The sequence below is a fragment of the Brassica rapa genome, chromosome A09 (assembly GCF_000309985.2).
Source record: "Brassica rapa cultivar Chiifu-401-42 chromosome A09, CAAS_Brap_v3.01, whole genome shotgun sequence".
Lineage (NCBI taxonomy): Eukaryota > Viridiplantae > Streptophyta > Magnoliopsida > Brassicales > Brassicaceae > Brassica > Brassica rapa.
In genome coordinates, this window is record NC_024803.2 from 41,949,791 (window position 1) to 41,969,454 (window position 19,664).

Sequence of the window (19,664 nt, forward strand, 5' to 3'; positions counted from 1 at the left end):
ATCGTGGACAGATCCTAAATTAACACGTTCTGATTTAATTTGAGTTTTGGTTTCTTTCTTAAGCGAATAATTAAATGTTCTCCCATCTACATTACCTGGCTATATATGTGTGAATAGTTTGGATTTGGTTCAGATGATCACATGTTGTAACGTGTGTTTAGTATTATTTCTTCCCAAATTGTAAATTAGTTAAGCATATCAGAAATGGATTTTCCCTCACGGATATGATTTTTTGTTTTAATTTTGGTTTCCGACTTGGCTTTAGATTAAAGTGATGGTTGATTGATCCATAACCCTTGGAAAGATAATGCATTAGGGAAAGCAAACTCTGCTGCCTCGCCGAAACATACGCACATATACTAAAATCCGGAAAATTTGAAGTTCTATGATGAAGACTTTTCCCTCCTATGCCTATCCAAAAAATGATCATGGATCATTGCAACAACAAATTTAAAAGATAAAGATATGTTATTTTCATTTTTATCAAAACTAAAATAAAATAATGAAAGAGAGACATGTAAACAATTCATAGGTTTTTAGCGAAACAATACTACAAAATAGTTGTTCTCTAAAATGTTCACTTTAATGAAAATTTAAATCGCTTTATTTCAATTTTATCAAAAAAGATTAAGTTCATTGTCTACTACAAGAGTAAAAGTCATAAATACATAAAAAGCAAACTCTGCTGCCTCGCCGAAACATACGCACATATACTAAAATCCGGAAAATTTGAAGTTCTATGATGAAGACTTTTCCCTCCTATGCCTATCCAAAAAATGATCATGGATCATTGCAACAACAAATTTAAAAGATAAAGATATGTTATTTTCATTTTTATCAAAACTAAAATAAAATAATGAAAGAGAGACATGTAAACAATTCATAGGTTTTTAGCGAAACAATACTACAAATTAGTTGTTCTCTAAAATGTTCACTTTAATGAAAATTTAAATCGCTTTATTTCAATTTTATCAAAAAAGATTAAGTTCATTGTCTACTACAAGAGTAAAAGTCATAAATACATAACTCCCCGCCCCCCCCCCCCCCCCCCCCCCCCCCCCCCCCCCCCTCAAGAATTCTTTAATTAATCACGATCAGGGCACTAATAAAAAAAATTGGTATCGAGGGAGATGCTATCTGTCTTTGACTATAAATCTGAAGCCAAGATGTCTCAAGTATGCATTGCAAAAACAAGAGTACAAATAAAATGATAACTAAGGTTTGGTTTTTGCTTAAGCTTCTAACGTTCCAAGGTCTTTTCACTTCACCTCCTCCGGATCCAGGCTTTGATTTCTTCTACCTTGCTCTTCAGGTATATAAATATACTCGGATTTAACTCATTTTGATAAAAATGTATATATAAAGTCCTGTAAAATTTTATAGTTTTGATGTTAGTATAAAACTAGAAGTGAATATCCAAATAATTTGAATCAAAATATATGTATGCAGTGGCCTGGAGCCTATTGTGATACAAAGCGTGCTTGTTGCTATCCAACAACAGGTAAACCTGCGGCAGATTTTGGCATCCACGGTCTGTGGCCTAATTACAACAACGGTTCGTATCCATCAAACTGCGATCCCAGCAATGAATTTGATCCATCTGAGGTATATTCCTTCAACGACTCTTGTTTATATATATATATAAAGTTCTATATATATATATAAAGTTCATATTTGAATGTTTAGATATCGGATCTTGTAAGTACTTTGCAAACGAAGTGGCCAACACTATCTTGTCCGAGCAACGAAGGTTACAAGTTTTGGGAACACGAGTGGGAAAAACATGGTACGTGTTCCGAATCCGTAATGGACCAACATGGCTACTTTGAGAAAACTCTTGCACTCAGAGACAGAATCAATCTTCTTCAAATTCTTACAGACGCAGGTATTTATATATATACCCTATAAATTAATCAAGTCAATATGCCTTAACAATGATTCATTTACATATGCTTAAACTCTTATATATATTTTTTTCCTTTTTTGTTTGGTATGTGTGGGGTAACTATAGGAATCAAACCAAACGACGAATTCTATAAACTTAAAGACATTAAAAAGGCGATAGAAAAAGCAACTGGATTTACTCCAGTAATCAATTGTAACAGAGATCCGGAGAAAAACCGTCAGCTTCACGAGATCTTACTATGCGTCGATAAATCAGGAACTGAGTTTATGGACTGTCCAATGCCTACAGATAGATGTCCTTATTCACATATCCAGTTTGCCAAATTTTAATTATATCTTTCTTTTAGTGTTTTGTTATAAACTAAATTTCACGTGGAAGCTAAAATGTAATGCTGTACACGCTACTTTTACTTTATAAAAATATAATAAGACAAGCTTTGGTGTGATAACGGCATGCATGTCTATAAATTACAACGTATTGTTTTATTTAATTTTGGATTAATTTGGAGTATCTCAAGCTTATAAAATGATCCATACTAATTTTTAAAGAGAGATATTCATAGATGGGTCTTCTTTGGGAATGCAAATCGTATTGGTATAATAATCTTTTTAGGAGGGCATTCAGATTCACTCACCATCTCCATCCATTAGGACCCCTAATGGGTACTTAAAATTAAATTAATGTTTAATTTAGTGATTTGAAAGGTTTAGAACTTCTATTAATCTATTTAATTTTTTCATACTCCATTGGTAGAACCTTATTGGAATACTTAAAAATTTTTTCTTTTTTAGGTTCGGTCACAACCACCACAGCTCCGGCTCCAAACGTGAACCAAGTCTCCACGTCAACCGGAGAAGAAAGAAGCTTCTAGTGTCGTCAATCGTTGTAGCTTTCGCCCTTATCCTTGCCGCCGCGATTTTCGCCAGAGTCCGATCAAATGTCAACTCTTCCCAACACGTTCCAGGCCTAGCTCGGAAACCAAGCCAAGCAATCTCAAAAGCCTGCGAGCCGAATCGTTTCCCCGAGCTATGCGTCGACTCACTCATGGACTTCCCCGCCTCTTCCGCCAAAGATCTGATCCATGTTACGTTGAACATGACGCTACACCACTTCAGCCACGCACTCTACTCATATCTTCCTCCTTCTCCTTCCTCGACATGCCACCGCGCTCCGCCTACGACTCATGCCTCGAGCTGTTAGACGATTCCGTTGACGCGCTCTCTCCTCCGTCGTTTCAGTCTCAACCGGCGAGACGAAGCCTCAAGACGTGATGACGTGGCTGAGTTCGACTCTTACGAACCAGTAATAGCACGCCACGTAGGGGTCCTTACCAAACCCAAAAATACCAATTTAAGTAGCGGTCCTCCGTTTTCTTTTCAATTTTGATTTATTTTTCTTCCTTTTTTTTTAAGTACCCTTGCGTAAGAGCATGAATATCGGTGTCCCTGGACCGATATCTTAGCCTTTTTGGGATTTAAATTAAATGAAAAAGGCCTAATAATGCTTGGGACGAAAGATGAAAGTCCCCGGTTAAGAACTTTTTTGGTCGTGTCCTTAGGAACACGTGGCATCAAACATTCACGTTTCTTTCTCTCTCTCTCGACGGATCAACTTTTCTCCTTCTCTCGCGAAAGGTCGATGACTCCGGCTCTCTCTGTTGTTTGTGGTGAGAAGAAAGAAGAACCTGACACCAAGGCTGTTGGATCGTCGGCGGCAGGGGATGATGTATCTTCTCCGGTGGATGATGTTCAGAAGAAGATTCGACATGCTGAGAGGTTTGGAGTTTCGGTGAAGCTAACCGAAGAGGAGAAGCGCAATTCTCGTGCTGAGATGTTAGATTAGGGTTACGAAAGGCGGTGGTGGCGCAGTCGTACGCAAGGATCTTAAGGGAAGGGGAGAATGTTTTGATTAATCATATGACGGGGAAGGAGTATAGGCTTAAGGCGATTGGTGATGTCGGGCCTGTGGTTGATGCTGGTGGTATCATTGCGTATGCGAGGAAAGCTGGGATGATTCCTTCCGCAGCTGCTTGATTGATTTATCTGTGTCAGGTATGAGAGATGAAGATTGCTAATTTTTGGAATGTGATTGATTTCTTATTGTCTACGGAGATCTTCTTCATCTCCAGATCTCGAATCGGTTTGTATATCTCTTCCCATGTTTTGCTCTGTTTTGAGCTTTCTTCAGATTCAATCATATATATAGTTTAGTATTCAAATTTTTCGTGTTAGATGGATGGACTTAGATTGGTTAAACTCGTATCATTACATCATCTTTATATCTCCCTTACATAGTGGCTTCAATGAAAATGATTTTTATTTTTTTTTGAGATTTGGCAATGGTAGAGAGCTGTGTTAATGTTTTATGAACTTAAAGTTTCACACTTTTAATTTGAATTCAAACTTGTATTTCAGTGGGAGAACTTGGGTAGCCAGATTGAGAATTTTGATTGTTCCGAGTTTCCTACGGTAATAAGCAAATATTATTATATCAGGCTTTCTTGGAAGCTTTGGGTGTCTCCATGTACTTAAATATCTTTCCTTTTTACCTTTGATAAGAGAATTGCTGGAGAGATCAAATCATTCTCAACTGAAGGATGGGTTGCTCCAAAGCTTTCCAAACGGATGGACAAGTTCATGCTCTATCTTCTCACTGCTGGTAAGAAAGCTTTGGCTGATGGTGGTGTAACTTCTGATGAAGTAATGGCTGAGTTTAACAAAGCCAAATGTGGAGTTTTGATTGGCTCTGCAATGGGTGGCATGAAGGTACACTCTGAAGCCAAAGATTGGGGAATTATTTGCTAATCGTTGCATCTCTAACAATCTGGTAGTGATACAGGTCTTCAATGATGCTATTGTAAGCGCTGAAGATCTCTTACAAGAAGATGAATCCTTTCTGTGTACCTTTCGCCACAACAAACATGGGTTCTGCTATGCTTTCTATAAATTTGTCTTAGGATCTTTTTATTACTTGTCATACAAGTTTGTGTCATGAACTCAACAATTAATTTACTAAGAGACAACTAAAAGTCCCACCAGTAATCACCATTTTTACAAAAAGTCCTTAACAATGTCCTAATCTAAAAATAACAATAAAAAACTCTAAGGACTTAAAACTAAGGACAATGGATAATCATGCTCTAAGGAGCTCTGATGGACATGCTCGATTACTTGCTATTGCTAATGAGTAATGACCAACTTTAGCTCATCGTACCAACTCTACCTTTGCGGTTTAGCAAGGACCGGTCTGCTTCCGGTTTAATGTATTGTCTTCTCCGGTATCCTAATCCATTTTCTTCGCACAATGTTATTTTGTGTATACACAACATTTTAAAAGCCCATAAAATTCACGGAAGCCCATCTGAGTGAGCTAAATATGAAAAGAGAGCGTTGTCATTTCACGTGGGATAACTTGCCGGGTGACATACCATCATTAAGGGTGCTATATTCAATGTCTCAACCTTCTTAATATATATAGTCACTATTGCATTATTTTATACCAGATATATTCACTAGTGGAGAAGAGGAGGTAAACGATTAAACTAAAAAAAATAAATTGTTTGACGACTTGTATACAAAAGCAAGCAAGTCCTGTCATAACTTGTCTGGGAAATAAATCCAAGAAAGAGCCATAACTCATGAGAGGAATCATCATCGCAAGCTTCTTCATATTACAGAGTCTTCTGGTGTCTTCATCTCCATCACCACCGGACTTCAACTTCTTCTACTGGGTCACCTACGTATGTTTCCAACTACTCATACATACGTTTTATACATTTTCTTACTGTATATTTATTTATTTATATGGATGGTAGTGGCCAGGAGCAATATGCGATAGTCAGAAAGGATGTTGTCCTCCACCGAAAGGCAACACGGCGTCGGATTTCATGATCCATGGACTCTGGCCTCAGTTCAACAATGGCACTTGGCCTGCGTTTTGCGACCAAACCAATCTCTTCGATATCTCCAAGGTGAAATGTAGATCAAAATGATTGGTACTTTAATAGTAATTAATGAAAGAAGTTAAACCGAGTCCTGAAAAAACTAACAGGTATCAGATCTAGTAAACAAAATGGAGAAGAAGTGGACAGAGTGGGGTGTTTGGGCGTGTCCAAGCAACGAGACTAAGCTATGGGAACACGAGTGGAACAAGCACGGAACTTGTGTTCAATCTGTCTTCGACCAACACTCTTACTTCCTCACCAATCTCAGATTCAGACAAAAACTCAATCTACTTAACATCCTTAAACAAAAAGGTACATCAAAGACTCATAAAAAAAAAGAGTAAATCCATGTAAAAGTTTTGTACACTGATCATTGTTTGTGCTTGTGTAGGAATTAAACCGGATGGTGGTTTATACGGTTTAGATGAGATCAAGAACGCTATCAAGTGTGCCATCGGATATGCACCAGGTATCGAATGCAATGAAGATGTAAAGGGGACAAAGCAGCTATTCCAGATCTACATATGCCTTGATAACTACGCAAAAGAGTTTGTGGAATGCCCTTATGTGCCTGATAAATCATGTGCTTCCAAGATCAAGTTTCCAAAGTTCCCAAAGAAAGATTCTCTCGGTGAGACTCTAAGTGTGATATCTTCTGTTTAAACTACCTAAGTAAACAAGAGAGAGTGAAGAGTGTATTGTGTTTTCAATAAGAGAGTTAATGTAAGAAAGCTTCGCTATAAACTATGATGAGTGTGATGAGTCTTTGATAAGAGAGTTAAGAACCTGCTATTATGGTAAGAAACCGTGTTGCTTTATAGCAATTTCAAAGGCTTGCATTCTTTCCCCTCGAGCATTCCCGTTTCGATCATAGGATGATATCTCGTTGATCTTGAGGTCTATAGAAGCCTTGATGAGCTCCTCTCCAACCCGTTTCGCTGCTTCCTGTAAATACATTAATATGAACATACTCGCCTTGGTTACATAACCCGTACAGACCAAAGACAAAAATGTCACTTCAAACATGAGCAGAAACAAGTTTATCTAGTCCTAGACTAATGTCTTTAATCTAGCTCTGAGACATGTTATCATTATCTCAAACAATAAATCAAAAGCATGAACAGTCCGGCTAAATACTAATAACCTACGCGGCTTAGCTCTATTGAAGTCTCAAGCTTTTTTTTAGTGGATAAACTTACAAGGACGGTACATGGAGGATCGCCACGAATGGACTTCTGCAATGTACTACCGTAGAACAAACACTTTTTGTTAAAGTCGTCCACCAACATAGCATAGAGTTGCTTGTCTGAACAGAACACCGAGAGTCTCGGTTTCGTTTGTGTGCCGTTAAACTATTACAGAACAACAAAAAAAAGAAACTTCAGCCAAGATTCAAACTTTATGAATCAAACTTTAGAAAAGTTACCTTCTTCCTGCTCCTCCGGTTCCTGGTTTTGGGGCTCTCGACTCGAGAATTGTTTCTCGCTTCAATCACTAACGATTTCACGAACACATCTGATCAAAAGAGTCGAAATTTGTGAACCAAACAACGAAGACAGAGGACAATAACATGGAGTAAGAAGAGTTATAGTACTACTTACTTGTTATTCGAACTGGAAAGAGGGGACAAGGTTTGAGACGAGTTCCGAGAATGTCGGAGATTCTGAACTGAACTGAAGAAAGAGAAGTCAAAGCAGCCATGCGAGATACCATTCCAGAAGCATCGAAAGTCGAAAAATTCTCTCAGCGGAATTTAACCGAACACCTTCTGTGCAGCTATGATACTCTTTATGGCGATTTTTAAAATATTTTGCAGCGATTTTATTTTGACCAAACTGGCATTGCGTTGTAGTAAAAATATCTTCCCACATCTTTTGTCCTGTAATGAAAGAAGATAAGGATTCGCAATATTAAATATTAAATATTTAAAAAATGTTTTTAAAAAATTTAAAGACTTTGAACAACAATGGTTTCTAGATTCTTCTCTAACCTTGCGTATATTTCCTTCTTGCCAGCTTCACTGTAAAACATCTCTCTGTCTTCCTTCTCCGATTTGTATCTGTTCTTTTCAGTTTCCTTCTCCTCCGAGAAAGTTAGCTCCTTTCTCTTGTTCTCTCTCGAAAAGATCTCTCCTTTCAACGTTAAGTCGTTTAGTTGTTTGAGTGATGTCTACGGATACGGAGGCGAATTTACTTGCGTTAGCGGCTGTGTTCCGCAGGAGGATCGAAGAAGGTGGATACTTACCGGTGAATTTTTCTTCAGCCGGCGGAGAAGCCGACGAGGACGGAGAAACCACCGATCGTCGCGGTTCGGTGATCCAGAGAGTGGTAGTGATCAGATCGCCTGTCGGACTCGAGGATTTTTTGAACGACGACGGTTCCGGGAAACAGGGGAGATCGCCGGCGTCGAAATCGTCGGTGGAGAGTATGCCACGTGTCGTGATCGGAGGAGATAAGGAGGCTGGAGGAGGAGGAGGGTGTTCGATTTGTCTGGAGGAGTGGTCGGAAGGTGACGTGGCCGCGGAGATGCCGTGCAAGCATGAGTTTCACTCAAAGTGTGTGGAGGAGTGGTTGGGGAGGCACGCCACGTGTCCGCTGTGTAGGTACGAGATGCCTGTTGAGGAAGTGGAAGGAGAGAAGAAAGTTGGGGTTTGGATTGGTCTCTCTGTTAGCACCGGTGGAAGAAGAGACGGAGAAGACGGTGGTGATTCGAACCCTCGAGATGAGACAGAGGCTTAGGTACTGAAGACGATGGTGATTCGAACCCCTCGAGATGAAACAGAGGCTTTAGGTTCAAGGCTTTTGATTTGTGTTTGTGTATATATTTATTCCTTTTTAAGATATTTCCAATCTTGTTACAAAAAAAAAAAAGAAAGATATTTCCAATCTTCAGTTAAGAATTCGTTTGCTGAAATTGATTCATTACAAGAACATAGATTCATTACAAGAACATGATTCACTGCACAAACAACACAAAACAGAGATTTCAATGTATAGGGTTGAAGTAACTGCTGTCTGAAAATAAGGGAGAGAGTGACTAGGGTTGTGGCTGTGGACTTCCTTGGGGACTAAGAAAACTCTCATCTCCTTCTTTCTCTGCTTCTCGTTCTTTGAGCATTTTGATTCCTTGATATCTTCCCAACATCAAAACCGTAGCCATAGGGTTTGTCCCTGGCGACTCTTCAAACGTTGAGCCATCCACAACTCTCAACCTCCTCACACCACTAACTCTATAATCCTCATCAACAACAGATCCAACAACGCAACCTCCGTGGTAATGATAATAAGTCCTCACATTGTCCTTGCAAAAGCTCTTAAGCTCCTCATCACCAGCCAAAAGCTTCTCCCGATTCTGCAACCCTAGGTAAAAAGTCACGGTCTCTGACCTAGCAACGTGCTGAAGAAGGAGAACCATCTCTAAGCACGCCTCAAGGTCTTCCTTGCTTCCCAAGTAATTGAATTTCACCGAAGGGTTCTCTCTAGGGTTAGTGCTGTTCAGCTTGAGTCTTCCTCTGGACTTGGGGAACGCGATTTTCGCTGCTATAGAGATCCTTGTTGTGGTGATGCTCGTTGGAAGAACCTCGGATTCGAGTATGTACTTGTAACCTTCTGCTATAGCTGCCACTTGAGGTGGCTCGAGTGTGCGGTTCTGAGAGAATCTATCAACAAGAAGAGAGATCGCTGGATTATCCGACATTCTTCTCCCTACATCTCTGAGGTTGACAACTACAGGGATGTTGAGATCATTCAGATGATCCTCAGGTCCTATTCCACTTAAGAGGAGAATCTGAGGACTACCTAAAGCTCCAGCTGTAAGTATAACCTCGCCTCTACGCTTCTCAACGTGAACTTTATAGCTCTTACTTGAGCTCCCATCACTCTTCATAAACCTAACTCCAACAGCACGTGTATTACTACCATCGAAGATCACACTCTTCACCGTCGCGTTGAGAAGAACAGTGATGTGGTTTGGTCTCCCAAACCCCAAAAGATCCGCAGATGTATGCCTCTTCCCACACTGATCATATATGCTTCCACCAATCTTCGTCCCTTGCGTGTGCTCCAAGTTATACCCATTATAAGGATAAAACCCCGCTTCAAGAAACCCAAACTGCACAACGGATTGCCATTGAGTCAACTCCGGCATGAAGACAACCTTAGACTCAACCCATTTATAAGATTCTTGGACCATATCCTTGTCCCAGCCAGCTTTCTTCACAAACTCTTCGCTAGCTCGGCTGTAGAATCCGCCGTTTATAGCGGAAGATCCACCGAGAACGCGTCCTCTGTAGTTCTCAACTCCATCTCTTGAGGTGAAACTTTGCGCAACGGATGAGTACTCATCTGTTTTCAGCAGTGAGTATCCAAAGTATTTTTTTTCTTCTACTAATGGATCACCAAAGGGAGAGCCACCGCGTTCAATGACAAGAACAGAGAATTTCTCAGAGAGTGTTGCGGCTAAGGAGCATCCTGCAGTTCCACCTCCAACAACGATGTAATCGAATGACTTGCCGGAGACTTCTCTAGGATCAGAGGTCATGTAAGGCATTTGCATTGCTCCATGTGACAAGTTAATGAGCATAGAAATGATGAAGATAAACACAAGAGGAGACATGTTTTAAAGAATTAAAGACAGGAGTTTTTGTCTGAAGCAAAAGGATTATTTGGTTTATAATGGAAGAGGTTGTGAGGCTAAGTGATGATTTTGTGTCTCTTAAGGCAGTAACAGTGTAGACATAATGATCTGAGAAAATGGTCAACAAACATAGATAAGTAAATAAAGTTTGGTGCTAAGGAGAGCGCATGGTTAGAGATCATGATGGTCTCTTTGTTGGAATAATTATGAAATTTTCCTTTCATAATCATATATCCATGCCTTAAAGTCAGTTTCTGGATAATTATGGTTTTTAACTTTTTTTTGCTGTTCCAACTAAAACTCTGAGTGGACAAAGCAACAGCGTTAGTTAGAATTTAACAACATTAGAGGTTTAAAAAGAGTATAAAAAAGAACCGACCACCACCATTGTCAAAGTAATGTATAGTGAACTGTACCAGAAAACGAAATAGACACATTCAAGTCATGTAATTAGAAAATAAATATTGAAAGAACTTAACCGTTAAATGAATCACAAACCGGTTTACTCAATTTAGCTGATTACATGATAGATAACAATCAAAGACCTAAACAAATTTGCTTACACATCTCCCAAAATGAATATTTTACAGTCCTTTAATGATCTTCCAAGATCAGTCTTGTCAAAAGGTTAAACGTTCTCCAGCTACCATTAAGCTGCTTTCTGTTTCCCTCTCGAATGCACAAGCGACACTTGATTTTCCAAGGCAAACGAGTTACTTTTCTTGATTTTTCTTGGAGAATCTTTGCTTGAGTTTCCTCTCAACGAGAGATTCTTCCTTATCCTGTTCCTGTTTATCATCAGCATGGTGTTTCTCGGCGGCACATTAACAGCACTCTCAACACAGTCACCAACCTGAGCACATCCCCATTGTCTTGTAGACGTCCCATCTTCACAAAGCGGTTTAAGCCTCAGGCCAATATTGTGTGATTTGTTGGAGTGTTCTCCTTCCTGCTTGGTGCATACCGGACAAGGCGGGTCATTACCGTGAGTCTTTGGAGTTGACTGGTCAAGACATTCGGCGTGAAAGACGTGTTGACAAGGAAGCACTCCTGTGACAGGCATGTCTCTGTTCCTCATGATGGACCGTGATCCCCAAGGAGACTTCTGCGAGATGTATCTGTTACACAATCCGCATTTAAATGTACTTGAGGCCACCACTCGTTGTGCATCAAGAAGTGGCTCGGGAACATCCGTGGAATCGATGCTGCTTGGTGTCCCGCTGCTCCAGCTACAGGCATCCGCAGAGTCAGACGTTATTTCTCTAGCGTTATCAGAAGGGTGAAGTATAGGATGAACCGGCTTAGACAGGAAAAATCGCTTAGGAGTTTGATCTGCGAGAAGCAAAACGTCAAGAAAAAGAAGCTTTGTTAAATAATGAGAATGTGGCGCAAACCTCTTCTTGTTGCAGATTCAAAGTCACTGGGTGTCCAATGACGAGTCTGAGAAAGGTCGGGACTACGAAGAACGTTAGCGTTTGATGATGTGGAAGATCCATAGAAGCTAACACCATCGGTTAAACCATGGAGATCCCATCTCGATGAAGGTGGAGAGAAACTTGAGTTAGTCCTCCAGTAAGGCTCATGAGGGCCAAAGGAAAAGTCATGACTTGGAGAGTTTGATCTGTCTGACTTCGCAGCCACACAACAGAGCGAACCCATCTGAAGCTCACAACAGCTTAGCTTCTATATATGTCTGAGGACTCTCCAAATCAAAGCTTAAACACCTCTCCAACTACATAAACTATGAGATACGTTTCGCAAAAAACATATATGGATTCGGATATGTTCCTTGTCCTTTAGCTTAACACACCTCTGAAAATCAAATAGCACCAAAAGATTCAAACTTTCAATCGTCAAAAACAAACATTACTCAGAACCAATCCCACTCATCCTATGACTAGCAAAGATCTTACCTTTAGCTTTCAAAAAGACAAAATGTTATTGATCAACGAACCCCACATTGTCTTCTAAACAAGAGATTTCATTGCAGATGCATTATGAATTTCGAAATGACAGCAAAATCCGTTAGAAGATTTGCAGACACAAAGTGAAGTAAAGTAAAGGGCTTACTGTTTCGAAACTCGGAGAGTCAAATCTGGACTGTTGTCGGAAGAAAATGATCTTGCTTGTCGCCAATTCGATCGAAAAAAACCCTAATTTATTGGAAAGGGGGAGAGCTACTGCTTCTTCTTCTTTGCTGTGGACTCTTTGTTTTTGTAAGCTTTACCTTTTGCTTTTGTTCTATCTTTATTTAAATGATACTGTACTATATTATGAAGAAACTTTTATACAAAGGATATAAATATCAAAATCACTAATTAGTGTAATTCAAAAGTTGAATGCATTTGTTGACAAAGGATTCATTTAATTTGTATGAAAAAATGAATTCACTGAATTTTGTCAAGGAAGATTAATAATACTACCAAGAGACATGCATTGTTAAAATAATCTAACAATGGGTGAGACTCCTAGAATTTTTTATAAATTTTTTAATACCAATGTTAATATTTAAAAATTAACAAGTGTAAAGTCTAACAATGGTTTTTCAAAAAAAATCATTTGAGCTCTATTATTGTGAATTAGGCGTAGTTAGTTTCTCTGAATGTTTTTGAACTACCGCTTTTTGGTTATTTTCAACCGATTATTGAGTTAATGAATAGTATTAGCAATTTTTAACGACGTTGACTATCAAATTTCTACGCATATCTGCCGACTAGTTTCTACAGTATCGATTGGATAATTTAACTATACTAGTTTGCCTTTGTTATCATTATTTATATACAGATAATATACTCTTCTTGTTCTTTATAAAAGTTAGATATGAAAGTCTCAATCTAGCACATGCCAACCAAAGACAAGTTCGTTCAGACTAGTTGGGTAATTTTATTTCAAGATATCTATAATTCACAGCCCCAGCTACACAATAATCCTATGCCACCACCAGACACAAGTTGAATAAGAAAATTACAAGTCAATAATAATGTAGTTTATTTTCTATTCTTTGCATCAATTGTTAGTGTTAATCTATCAAAAGTTTCAACTGTTTATATAAACAACACTATAAAATGCAACATCTTAAACCTAAAAATAAAGATTGCTACATTTTGTCAACATTTATGCAGTCGTTAGCAATTCAAAATATTAGTTCACCAAACTATAATGATGGTTGAACATTACTTTCCAATGCTTGTCGCTGGTGATATTAAAGTCTTGTAAGAAATTCATTTTTATATCCATTTAATCAAATACTAATCAAGTAATCATCACTGACCTTGGAAGTACAAAATAAATTTTTTTTTTATCATATTGGTTTATCAAAGTCTTAATAATTATTTCGTCATAAATAATAGTATAACGAAAATAAATCATTTATTCTAATTTCAGGTAAATGTATTTTATTTATTTAAATGATGGTTAGAGCCCATTATTAATACGTGCCGTCACGTCCCGAAGAACAGTTAAATTACACAGCTAAAAAGCCACCTGTCAAGCTTAACCTACAGATGTTTGTTTACATTTATAAACGTTGGCCCCATTACTTGTTTTCTCTGCTTTCAAACCGAAAATAAAACACACCATAGAAGCAGCAGAAGGCGAAGAGATAAGCGGCTACATTTTTTTCCGGCAAGAGGGACGGTTGAATAATTCTTCTCCGGTAAGTATTTGCATGTTTCAAATTTCTAAATATTGGTAAAATCGAGTTCATCATGTAAACTGGTTATTCTTGGTCGGTGATGTGTCACTGATCTTGATCGGTTGGGTCCGTAATGGTTCTCATGAGCTCAATTTTCGTAGAAAACTAGTTTCTGGATATAGATGTGATATAATGTCTATTTGTTTCCTGATTTAGAATAGTTGACCGATGAAGTCAAGCTGTTTATGTCTGAAAATTTCCAAATTAAGAAACTAAAGCTTATCTATCGAGCTGCTGAGATCTGATCATTCATAATTCTATCTTTTGCTTTCATCCAGCTTCCTGTGGCATTGTGGTTTTACTTCCTCGTCACTCTTGAAATGGCTAGTACTCTGAGGAACATCCATGGTAAGAGATCTAACTTCCAATCTGAGTTTCCTGGAAATGGAGGAAGTAAGAGAAGAAATCTTCATGATGATGATACAGATCACAACGTTATCGGCTCTGAAGACACTGTCTATCGTTACTTGTGCCCTGTGAAAAAGACTGGGAGCATTATCGGCAAAGGCGGTGAGATCGCAAAGCAGATAAGGTCAGAGACAAAGTCAAACATGAGGATCAACGAAGCTTTGCCCGGTTGTGAGGAGCGTGTTGTTACCATATATTCCACTAGTGATGAGTTGAATCATTTTGGAGACGATGGAGAGCTTGTTTGTCCTGCTTTGGATGCTCTTTTCAAGGTTCATGACATGGTTGTAGCGGACAGTAATGACAATGATGATGATGATGATGGTGATGAGGATCTTGTTGGAAAACAAATGGTTACTGTGAGGATGCTTGTTCCTTCAGACCAGATAGGTTGCGTTATCGGGAAAGGCGGACAAGTTATCCAGAAGCTGCGTACCGAAACCAATGCTCAGATTCGTGTCATTAAAGATAACCTACCTCCCTGTGCTTTGACTTTGAGCCATGATGAGCTTCTTCAGGTGATAGATAGATACACTCTCACAAGTCTTTATATATGACTTCTAAGATTAGCTCATGTGTGTGTGTGTTGTTGGTTGATTTTGTTTCTTTCAGATTATTGGAGAGCCTCTGGTTGTTAGAGAGGCTCTTTATCAAGTTGCTTCACTGCTTCATGATAACCCGTCGCGGTTTCAGCACTCTCTCCTCTCTTCTCCAAGTACAATGTATCAACCTGGTGGGATGTTGATGTGTGCACCATTAACCAGCTCTCACAGAAACTACACTGCACGCAGAGACGTAGCGGATGCGACGGAGTTTTGTGTTTGTTTCATCTGTCCAGCTGAAAATGTTGGAGGTGTTATAGGGAAAGGAGGTGGTTTCATTAATCAGATCAGGCAAGAAACTGGTGCAACCATTAGAGTCAATACCTCGGAAACTGAAGAAGATGATAGCATCATTTTCATTTCATCAAAAGAGGTAACCAAAAGAAATCTCATATAAAGATCTTATTATTTAAATAAACGATTTTTTTGTGTGTGTAGTTCTATGAGGATCAATCACCAACGGTGAATGCAGCCATACGTTTACAAGAGAGATGCAGTGAGAAAGTTGGTAAAGATACAAATGATGCAACAATCTCCACTCGTTTACTTGTGTCGAGCTCCCATATAGGGTGCCTAATTGGAAAAGGTGGTGCTGTTATATCCGAGATGAGGAGTGTAACACGAGCTAATATACGTATTCTTCAAAAGGAAAATGTACCAAAAATTGCACGTGAAGATGAGGAGATGGTTCAGGTAATTAAAGACACATAAATGTATTATTAGAACCATTTGCTGTATAGACTAAGGTAATATTCTGTTTTGTTGTGGTCAGATTACTGGAAGTCCTGATGCAGCTATGAAAGCTCTTACGCAAGTGGTCTTGCGATTAAGAGCTAACGCTTTTGACATGAATCATGGACTTGTCTTGCTTCCTACATCTTTCCCATATATTCCTCAAGTATCTGAATCTTCAAACAGGTCCAAATACGCAAAGCGTGATGGTTCCAGAGATCAAGACTATAGTAAACTGGTATGTACTGGTAACAATGAAGAAAATGTTAGGTATCGATCTGTATATCAGGATATTCAACTTAAGTATATGATTTGTTGTTACAGAGTTCAAATTCCAAGAGAAGAAACCATGTTTCTTAAAGCGAGAAGGCCTATCTTAGAAAGGTAATGGTTTTAGCACAAAAAGAAGAAGAAAGATAATGGTTTATGGTTTTCGAGTATTATTCAAAAGACAACAAGACTGAGAGTGTTCCACAGTTTCAGAACTTATATGTTGATGTAATTTTTTTTATTACTTTGTAATAATTACTTTTTATGCAATTCACATAAGATATGTAAACATGAGGGTGTCTTTTCATCTTTTCCTTTGCTTATTTATTTGTTATTTTAATTTGGTTATACTATTTGAATTTCAATAGTGTTTTTCATTTCTATTTTTGGTAACTAAGTAAACTATATTACAAACAAACATGGCATGACACAAGGCACTAGCTATAAGCCTATAACTGGTCCTACAACATCTGTGTGAGAATGAATTACAGATTACATAGTCGAAACTCCAATCACTGGATTTGGATTCAGTGTACAAATATCTATGAAGGCTCAATATTTTGACTTTCTTTCATTATGCCTGATATTTGTGTCAGGATACTCTGAATATTTTCTTCCTTTGCTCTTATAACATATAGATTTTCTAAAAATTTCACTAAGTTTTTATTCCTTTCTACATACAAAGTTGCAGTAAAAACAAAAAAAAACAAAAAATGATTTCACTAGTTCAAACTTTCAGAAAAACTGCAGTCAAATTAGCAAACACTTTGAAGTAATTTATAGCTTAGATTAATAGCTAATTAAGGACATGAGTATAATGCCAAAAAATAGAACTCTTATTGGTTGTTGTTGGATGTAACAAATCAGAGCAGGTGAAGAGGGGATAGATAATACACAAGATTACAAATTAATCTTTGCTCATTGTATGTCCTCAGCAAAAACCTAATTTCTCTGTCTTTATATGAATACTACACTTATGCTTTACAATTTTCTTATATTCTTCACTATAATCAACTATTCAAAGTCTTAACCACTTCTTGAATTTATTCACTGTGGACATCCATATAAATTGTGGACAGACCCTTTTGTGTAACATCCACAGATAAAAAAATGGAGGAAGCAAAGCAAATTGAAGTTGGGGAAACTTCCTCATCTACACCATCTAGAAAAGTTATAACTCTGGAGCCAAAGCTGGTTATAAAGAAAGGAATATCGACTCTTGGATTTGTTTTTCGGTTATTTGCTGTTTTCGGAACTATAGGAAGCGCACTCGCCATGGGAACAACACAAGAATCAGTTGTCTCTTTGACTCAGCTTGTACTCCTTAAAGCTAAATACAGCGACTTACCAACGCTCATGTAATATACTCAATGAGATCAGTTACGTTAGTTTGGTATATTTTTTCCATAGATAACCATATTGGTCTGTTTCATAGGTTCTTTGTGGTTGCAAACGCGGTTGCTGGTGGATATTTGGTTCTTTCTCTACCTGTGAGTATCTTTCATATCATCAGTACTAAAGCTAAAACCTCAAGAATCATCTTGCTCGCCATCGATACGGTAATTTTTAGTTACTCCTCTAAAATTGCACCTATAGCTAGTCTTTCATGAGCTCAAAGTATATAGTTGTACTCCTCTTCTATTACACTACACCTACTATTTCATGAGCTTCAATAGGACAACAGCACGTAAGCATAAACATAGCAAATTAACGTGTGACACAAGACGATTAACTTGTATCTCAAGAAAACCTATGTCTTACCGATACACTCAAAAAGTTTGTTTCTATGTATATATAACAAGGTAATGTTGGCTTTGGTGAGCTGTGGTGCTTCTGCAGCGACATCAACCGTGTATTTAGCTCACGAGGGGAACACAACCGCTAACTGGCCGCCCATTTGCCAGCAATTTGATGGATTCTGCGAACGCATCTCAGGATCTCTCATCGGTTCTTTCTGCGCAGTGATCTTGCTCATGCTTGTTGTTATCAATTCCGGTATCTCTCTATCGCGCCACTAAGATATATATATCTAATTCAGCATCACAATCGTGGAGAGATGTGTATCTAATTAATCTACAATATGGTCTTTTAAGCTTATATATATAATGTAGACTTGTAATGCAATGTAACGTAATGTAATGATACAGAGATTTCATGTGAAGATATAACATTTAGGCAAGAAGCTCCACAACATCGTCTATTGATTTCAATGTCTTCTCGTAGTAGAGATACGACTCATACACCTTTGGCGTCCGTACGTAAAAATCCAACTATTTCATTAAAAACATTTAACAGAATTATCATAAGACATTGATAAGAATATGAAATAGCATATCGTCGTCAAATATGAAATTACAAATACAATTCATACAAATACAACTATTCGTGTATGGTTTGATTTACATTAATCTTGTAAATATAATATAACTTTAAGATGAATAATATTATGGTATTTGAATTCCAGATCATTTGAACCGTTTAAAACATTATATACATTTTATAAAATATATACTCAATAATTATATAATTTTTTTTTTGTAAAATATAGTTATATAATTTACCTCAATGAAAATATATAGAAACGAAAACACCAATGTTTAAACATTTTTCTATAAAGCATTAATTACTTAACTTCTACATACCTCACTCATGTTGCTGACTAGCTGATTTGCCGCTTGAACGTAATCATTCCGGCGACTCTCCGGCAAGATGTTCATGGCGTTGGTAAGATCCTGTGACAGATAAGCCTGTTTTAGTCTTATGTAGAAGATGACGTACCTCCACGACATATGGTCCAACATCTCCCTCATGTCTCTTAATCCTTCAGCCGTCTGTTTTATACGCGCCGCCGCATCCTCCGGCGATAGCCCTGGCTGAAAATATTTCTCCTTAATGAATGACCTCGTTCCCCATTTCTCCTGAGCTAATGCTGATGACGTGGCGATGGCACCGGCCCCGATGGCCGTGAGTGTTATAAGCGATGTCAGGGTTCTCCGGCGAGTGAAGCTGTCTTGTTGGGATTCTCCTACGGAGCAAATGATGGAGATTAGTGGATTTATACGGCGATGGTCGTTTGACCGGCGGAGATACGGTGGTGGAGTTTTGGTGGTGAAGGAGCTCATCGGATTTTCGTTTTACTCTTTTCCTTTTTAAAAATTTGTTTTTGAGGATTTAGTCAAAAAAAAAAAAATTTGTTTTTGAGGATATGAAATGGGAGGAGCTGAAAATACTGTCTAGTGGAACTTCATTTTTGCCACATTTGCACGCATGTTTATCCTTAAAATTTTATATTAAAATATGAAATATACATAAAAATGAGTGAACATTTACATGGAAAATACTAGATCTCGGTACATTTATCCGAAATCGAAAGATCAAACCGAATCAAAAATAAAGTTTAGTTCGGGTTTAGATCCTATTAATCATATGAGTGGGTCATATATTTCTAGAACAAAAAAATTTGAACCGAATCGA

At 38.1% G+C, this 19,664-nt stretch overlaps 9 protein-coding genes across 13 annotated transcripts; 5 read left to right on the plus strand and 4 right to left on the minus strand.

Annotated features, from left to right (window-relative positions):
* Nucleotides 1-1,061: 1,061 nt before the first annotated feature.
* On the plus strand, nucleotides 1,062-4,967 carry LOC103842987 (ribonuclease 3). Its single transcript, XM_009119675.3, has 7 exons — nucleotides 1,062-1,312; nucleotides 1,450-1,605; nucleotides 1,687-1,885; nucleotides 2,012-3,957; nucleotides 4,321-4,374; nucleotides 4,465-4,671; nucleotides 4,745-4,967. The coding sequence occupies exons 1-4, from the start codon at nucleotides 1,178-1,180 to the stop codon at nucleotides 2,233-2,235; spliced, it is 714 nt and encodes a 237-aa protein (XP_009117923.2). The 5' UTR covers nucleotides 1,062-1,177; the 3' UTR covers nucleotides 2,236-3,957; nucleotides 4,321-4,374; nucleotides 4,465-4,671; nucleotides 4,745-4,967.
* Nucleotides 4,968-5,210: 243 nt separating this feature from the next.
* Nucleotides 5,211-6,667, plus strand: LOC103842993 (ribonuclease 1). The gene is made up of 4 exons (XM_009119679.3): nucleotides 5,211-5,645; nucleotides 5,721-5,876; nucleotides 5,957-6,161; nucleotides 6,241-6,667. The coding sequence occupies exons 1-4, from the start codon at nucleotides 5,544-5,546 to the stop codon at nucleotides 6,510-6,512; spliced, it is 735 nt and encodes a 244-aa protein (XP_009117927.1). The 5' UTR covers nucleotides 5,211-5,543; the 3' UTR covers nucleotides 6,513-6,667.
* LOC103842991 (50S ribosomal protein L18) lies at nucleotides 6,119-8,069 on the minus strand. Of its 3 annotated transcripts, none has more exons than XM_018654875.2 (6): nucleotides 7,840-8,069; nucleotides 7,451-7,728; nucleotides 7,276-7,364; nucleotides 7,049-7,201; nucleotides 6,636-6,794; nucleotides 6,119-6,513 (listed from the first exon to the last, which is right to left on the minus strand). In XM_018654875.2, exons 2-5 carry the CDS (start codon nucleotides 7,560-7,562, stop codon nucleotides 6,642-6,644), a joined length of 507 nt encoding a protein of 168 aa, XP_018510391.1. In that variant the 5' UTR covers nucleotides 7,563-7,728; nucleotides 7,840-8,069; the 3' UTR covers nucleotides 6,119-6,513; nucleotides 6,636-6,641. The 3 variants fall into 3 exon arrangements, with proteins under 3 accessions (XP_018510391.1, XP_009117926.1, XP_033134934.1); XM_009119678.3 differs by having other exon boundaries at nucleotides 6,119-6,517; XM_033279043.1 differs by having other exon boundaries at nucleotides 6,119-6,794.
* LOC103842990 (E3 ubiquitin-protein ligase MPSR1) lies at nucleotides 7,811-8,762 on the plus strand. Its single transcript, XM_009119677.3, has one exon. The coding sequence runs from the start codon at nucleotides 8,015-8,017 to the stop codon at nucleotides 8,585-8,587; it is 573 nt and encodes a 190-aa protein (XP_009117925.2). The 5' UTR covers nucleotides 7,811-8,014; the 3' UTR covers nucleotides 8,588-8,762.
* Nucleotides 8,753-10,514, minus strand: LOC103842989 (protein HOTHEAD). The gene has a single exon (XM_009119676.3). It carries the CDS (start codon nucleotides 10,461-10,463, stop codon nucleotides 8,886-8,888), a length of 1,578 nt encoding a protein of 525 aa, XP_009117924.1. The 5' UTR covers nucleotides 10,464-10,514; the 3' UTR covers nucleotides 8,753-8,885.
* A 412-nt stretch (nucleotides 10,515-10,926) lies between these two features.
* On the minus strand, nucleotides 10,927-12,936 carry LOC103843189. 2 transcript variants are annotated; one of them, XM_018654082.2, is made up of 4 exons: nucleotides 12,555-12,936; nucleotides 12,398-12,451; nucleotides 11,879-12,296; nucleotides 10,927-11,816 (listed from the first exon to the last, which is right to left on the minus strand). In XM_018654082.2, exons 3-4 carry the CDS (start codon nucleotides 12,141-12,143, stop codon nucleotides 11,134-11,136), a joined length of 948 nt encoding a protein of 315 aa, XP_018509598.1. In that variant the 5' UTR covers nucleotides 12,144-12,296; nucleotides 12,398-12,451; nucleotides 12,555-12,936; the 3' UTR covers nucleotides 10,927-11,133. The 2 variants fall into 2 exon arrangements, with proteins under 2 accessions (XP_018509598.1, XP_018509595.1); XM_018654079.2 differs by lacking the exon at nucleotides 12,398-12,451 and having other exon boundaries at nucleotides 12,555-12,927.
* A 1,022-nt stretch (nucleotides 12,937-13,958) lies between these two features.
* On the plus strand, nucleotides 13,959-16,540 carry LOC103842994 (RNA-binding KH domain-containing protein RCF3). 2 transcript variants are annotated; one of them, XM_009119681.3, is made up of 7 exons: nucleotides 13,970-14,139; nucleotides 14,457-14,526; nucleotides 14,605-15,104; nucleotides 15,199-15,561; nucleotides 15,627-15,881; nucleotides 15,961-16,158; nucleotides 16,245-16,540. In XM_009119681.3, exons 2-7 carry the CDS (start codon nucleotides 14,499-14,501, stop codon nucleotides 16,278-16,280), a joined length of 1,380 nt encoding a protein of 459 aa, XP_009117929.1. In that variant the 5' UTR covers nucleotides 13,970-14,139; nucleotides 14,457-14,498; the 3' UTR covers nucleotides 16,281-16,540. The 2 variants fall into 2 exon arrangements, with proteins under 2 accessions (XP_009117928.1, XP_009117929.1); XM_009119680.3 differs by having other exon boundaries at nucleotides 13,959-14,139; nucleotides 14,457-15,104.
* A 280-nt stretch (nucleotides 16,541-16,820) lies between these two features.
* Nucleotides 16,821-18,545, plus strand: LOC103842996 (casparian strip membrane protein 6). Its single transcript, XM_009119685.2, has 3 exons — nucleotides 16,821-17,548; nucleotides 17,626-17,749; nucleotides 17,993-18,545. Exons 1-3 carry the CDS (start codon nucleotides 17,301-17,303, stop codon nucleotides 18,206-18,208), a joined length of 588 nt encoding a protein of 195 aa, XP_009117933.1. The 5' UTR covers nucleotides 16,821-17,300; the 3' UTR covers nucleotides 18,209-18,545.
* Nucleotides 18,270-19,600, minus strand: LOC103842995 (photosynthetic NDH subunit of lumenal location 2, chloroplastic). The gene is made up of 3 exons (XM_018654129.2): nucleotides 19,396-19,600; nucleotides 18,833-19,361; nucleotides 18,270-18,460 (listed from the first exon to the last, which is right to left on the minus strand). The coding sequence occupies exons 2-3, from the start codon at nucleotides 19,310-19,312 to the stop codon at nucleotides 18,362-18,364; spliced, it is 579 nt and encodes a 192-aa protein (XP_018509645.1). The 5' UTR covers nucleotides 19,313-19,361; nucleotides 19,396-19,600; the 3' UTR covers nucleotides 18,270-18,361.
* Between the last annotated feature and the right edge of the window lie 64 nt (nucleotides 19,601-19,664).

Bases quoted from the DNA above. Each gene is read 5' to 3' on its own strand.
- LOC103842987 (XM_009119675.3), top strand. From the start codon at position 1,178: ATGCATTGCAAAAACAAGAGTACAAATAAAATGATAACTAAGGTTTGG. The intron at 1,313-1,449 runs GTATATAAATAT...ATATGTATGCAG, and splicing joins TCTTCTACCTTGCTCTTCAG to TGGCCTGGAGCCTATTGTGA. The intron at 1,606-1,686 runs GTATATTCCTTC...TTGAATGTTTAG, and splicing joins ATGAATTTGATCCATCTGAG to ATATCGGATCTTGTAAGTAC.
- LOC103842993 (XM_009119679.3), top strand. From the start codon at position 5,544: ATGAGAGGAATCATCATCGCAAGCTTCTTCATATTACAGAGTCTTCTG. The intron at 5,877-5,956 runs GTGAAATGTAGA...AAAAACTAACAG, and splicing joins ATCTCTTCGATATCTCCAAG to GTATCAGATCTAGTAAACAA. The intron at 6,162-6,240 runs GTACATCAAAGA...GTGCTTGTGTAG, and splicing joins TAACATCCTTAAACAAAAAG to GAATTAAACCGGATGGTGGT.
- LOC103842991 (XM_018654875.2), bottom strand. From the start codon at position 7,562: ATGGTATCTCGCATGGCTGCTTTGACTTCTCTTTCTTCAGTTCAGTTC. The intron at 7,202-7,275 runs GTAACTTTTCTA...GTTCTGTAATAG, and splicing joins ACCGGAGGAGCAGGAAGAAG to TTTAACGGCACACAAACGAA. The intron at 6,795-7,048 runs GTAAGTTTATCC...ATGTATTTACAG, and splicing joins ATCCTCCATGTACCGTCCTT to GAAGCAGCGAAACGGGTTGG.
- LOC103842990 (XM_009119677.3), top strand. From the start codon at position 8,015: ATGTCTACGGATACGGAGGCGAATTTACTTGCGTTAGCGGCTGTGTTC.
- LOC103842989 (XM_009119676.3), bottom strand. From the start codon at position 10,463: ATGTCTCCTCTTGTGTTTATCTTCATCATTTCTATGCTCATTAACTTG.
- LOC103843189 (XM_018654082.2), bottom strand. From the start codon at position 12,143: ATGGGTTCGCTCTGTTGTGTGGCTGCGAAGTCAGACAGATCAAACTCT. The intron at 11,817-11,878 runs GTTTGCGCCACA...TGCTTCTCGCAG, and splicing joins TGAATCTGCAACAAGAAGAG to ATCAAACTCCTAAGCGATTT.
- LOC103842994 (XM_009119680.3), top strand. From the start codon at position 14,499: ATGGCTAGTACTCTGAGGAACATCCATGGTAAGAGATCTAACTTCCAA. The intron at 15,105-15,198 runs GTGATAGATAGA...TGTTTCTTTCAG, and splicing joins GCCATGATGAGCTTCTTCAG to ATTATTGGAGAGCCTCTGGT. The intron at 15,882-15,960 runs GTAATTAAAGAC...TGTTGTGGTCAG, and splicing joins AAGATGAGGAGATGGTTCAG to ATTACTGGAAGTCCTGATGC.
- LOC103842996 (XM_009119685.2), top strand. From the start codon at position 17,301: ATGGAGGAAGCAAAGCAAATTGAAGTTGGGGAAACTTCCTCATCTACA. The intron at 17,549-17,625 runs GTAATATACTCA...TCTGTTTCATAG, and splicing joins AGCGACTTACCAACGCTCAT to GTTCTTTGTGGTTGCAAACG. The intron at 17,750-17,992 runs GTAATTTTTAGT...ATATATAACAAG, and splicing joins TCTTGCTCGCCATCGATACG to GTAATGTTGGCTTTGGTGAG.
- LOC103842995 (XM_018654129.2), bottom strand. From the start codon at position 19,312: ATGAGCTCCTTCACCACCAAAACTCCACCACCGTATCTCCGCCGGTCA. The intron at 18,461-18,832 runs GTATGTAGAAGT...TTAATGAAATAG, and splicing joins TAGTCAGCAACATGAGTGAG to TTGGATTTTTACGTACGGAC.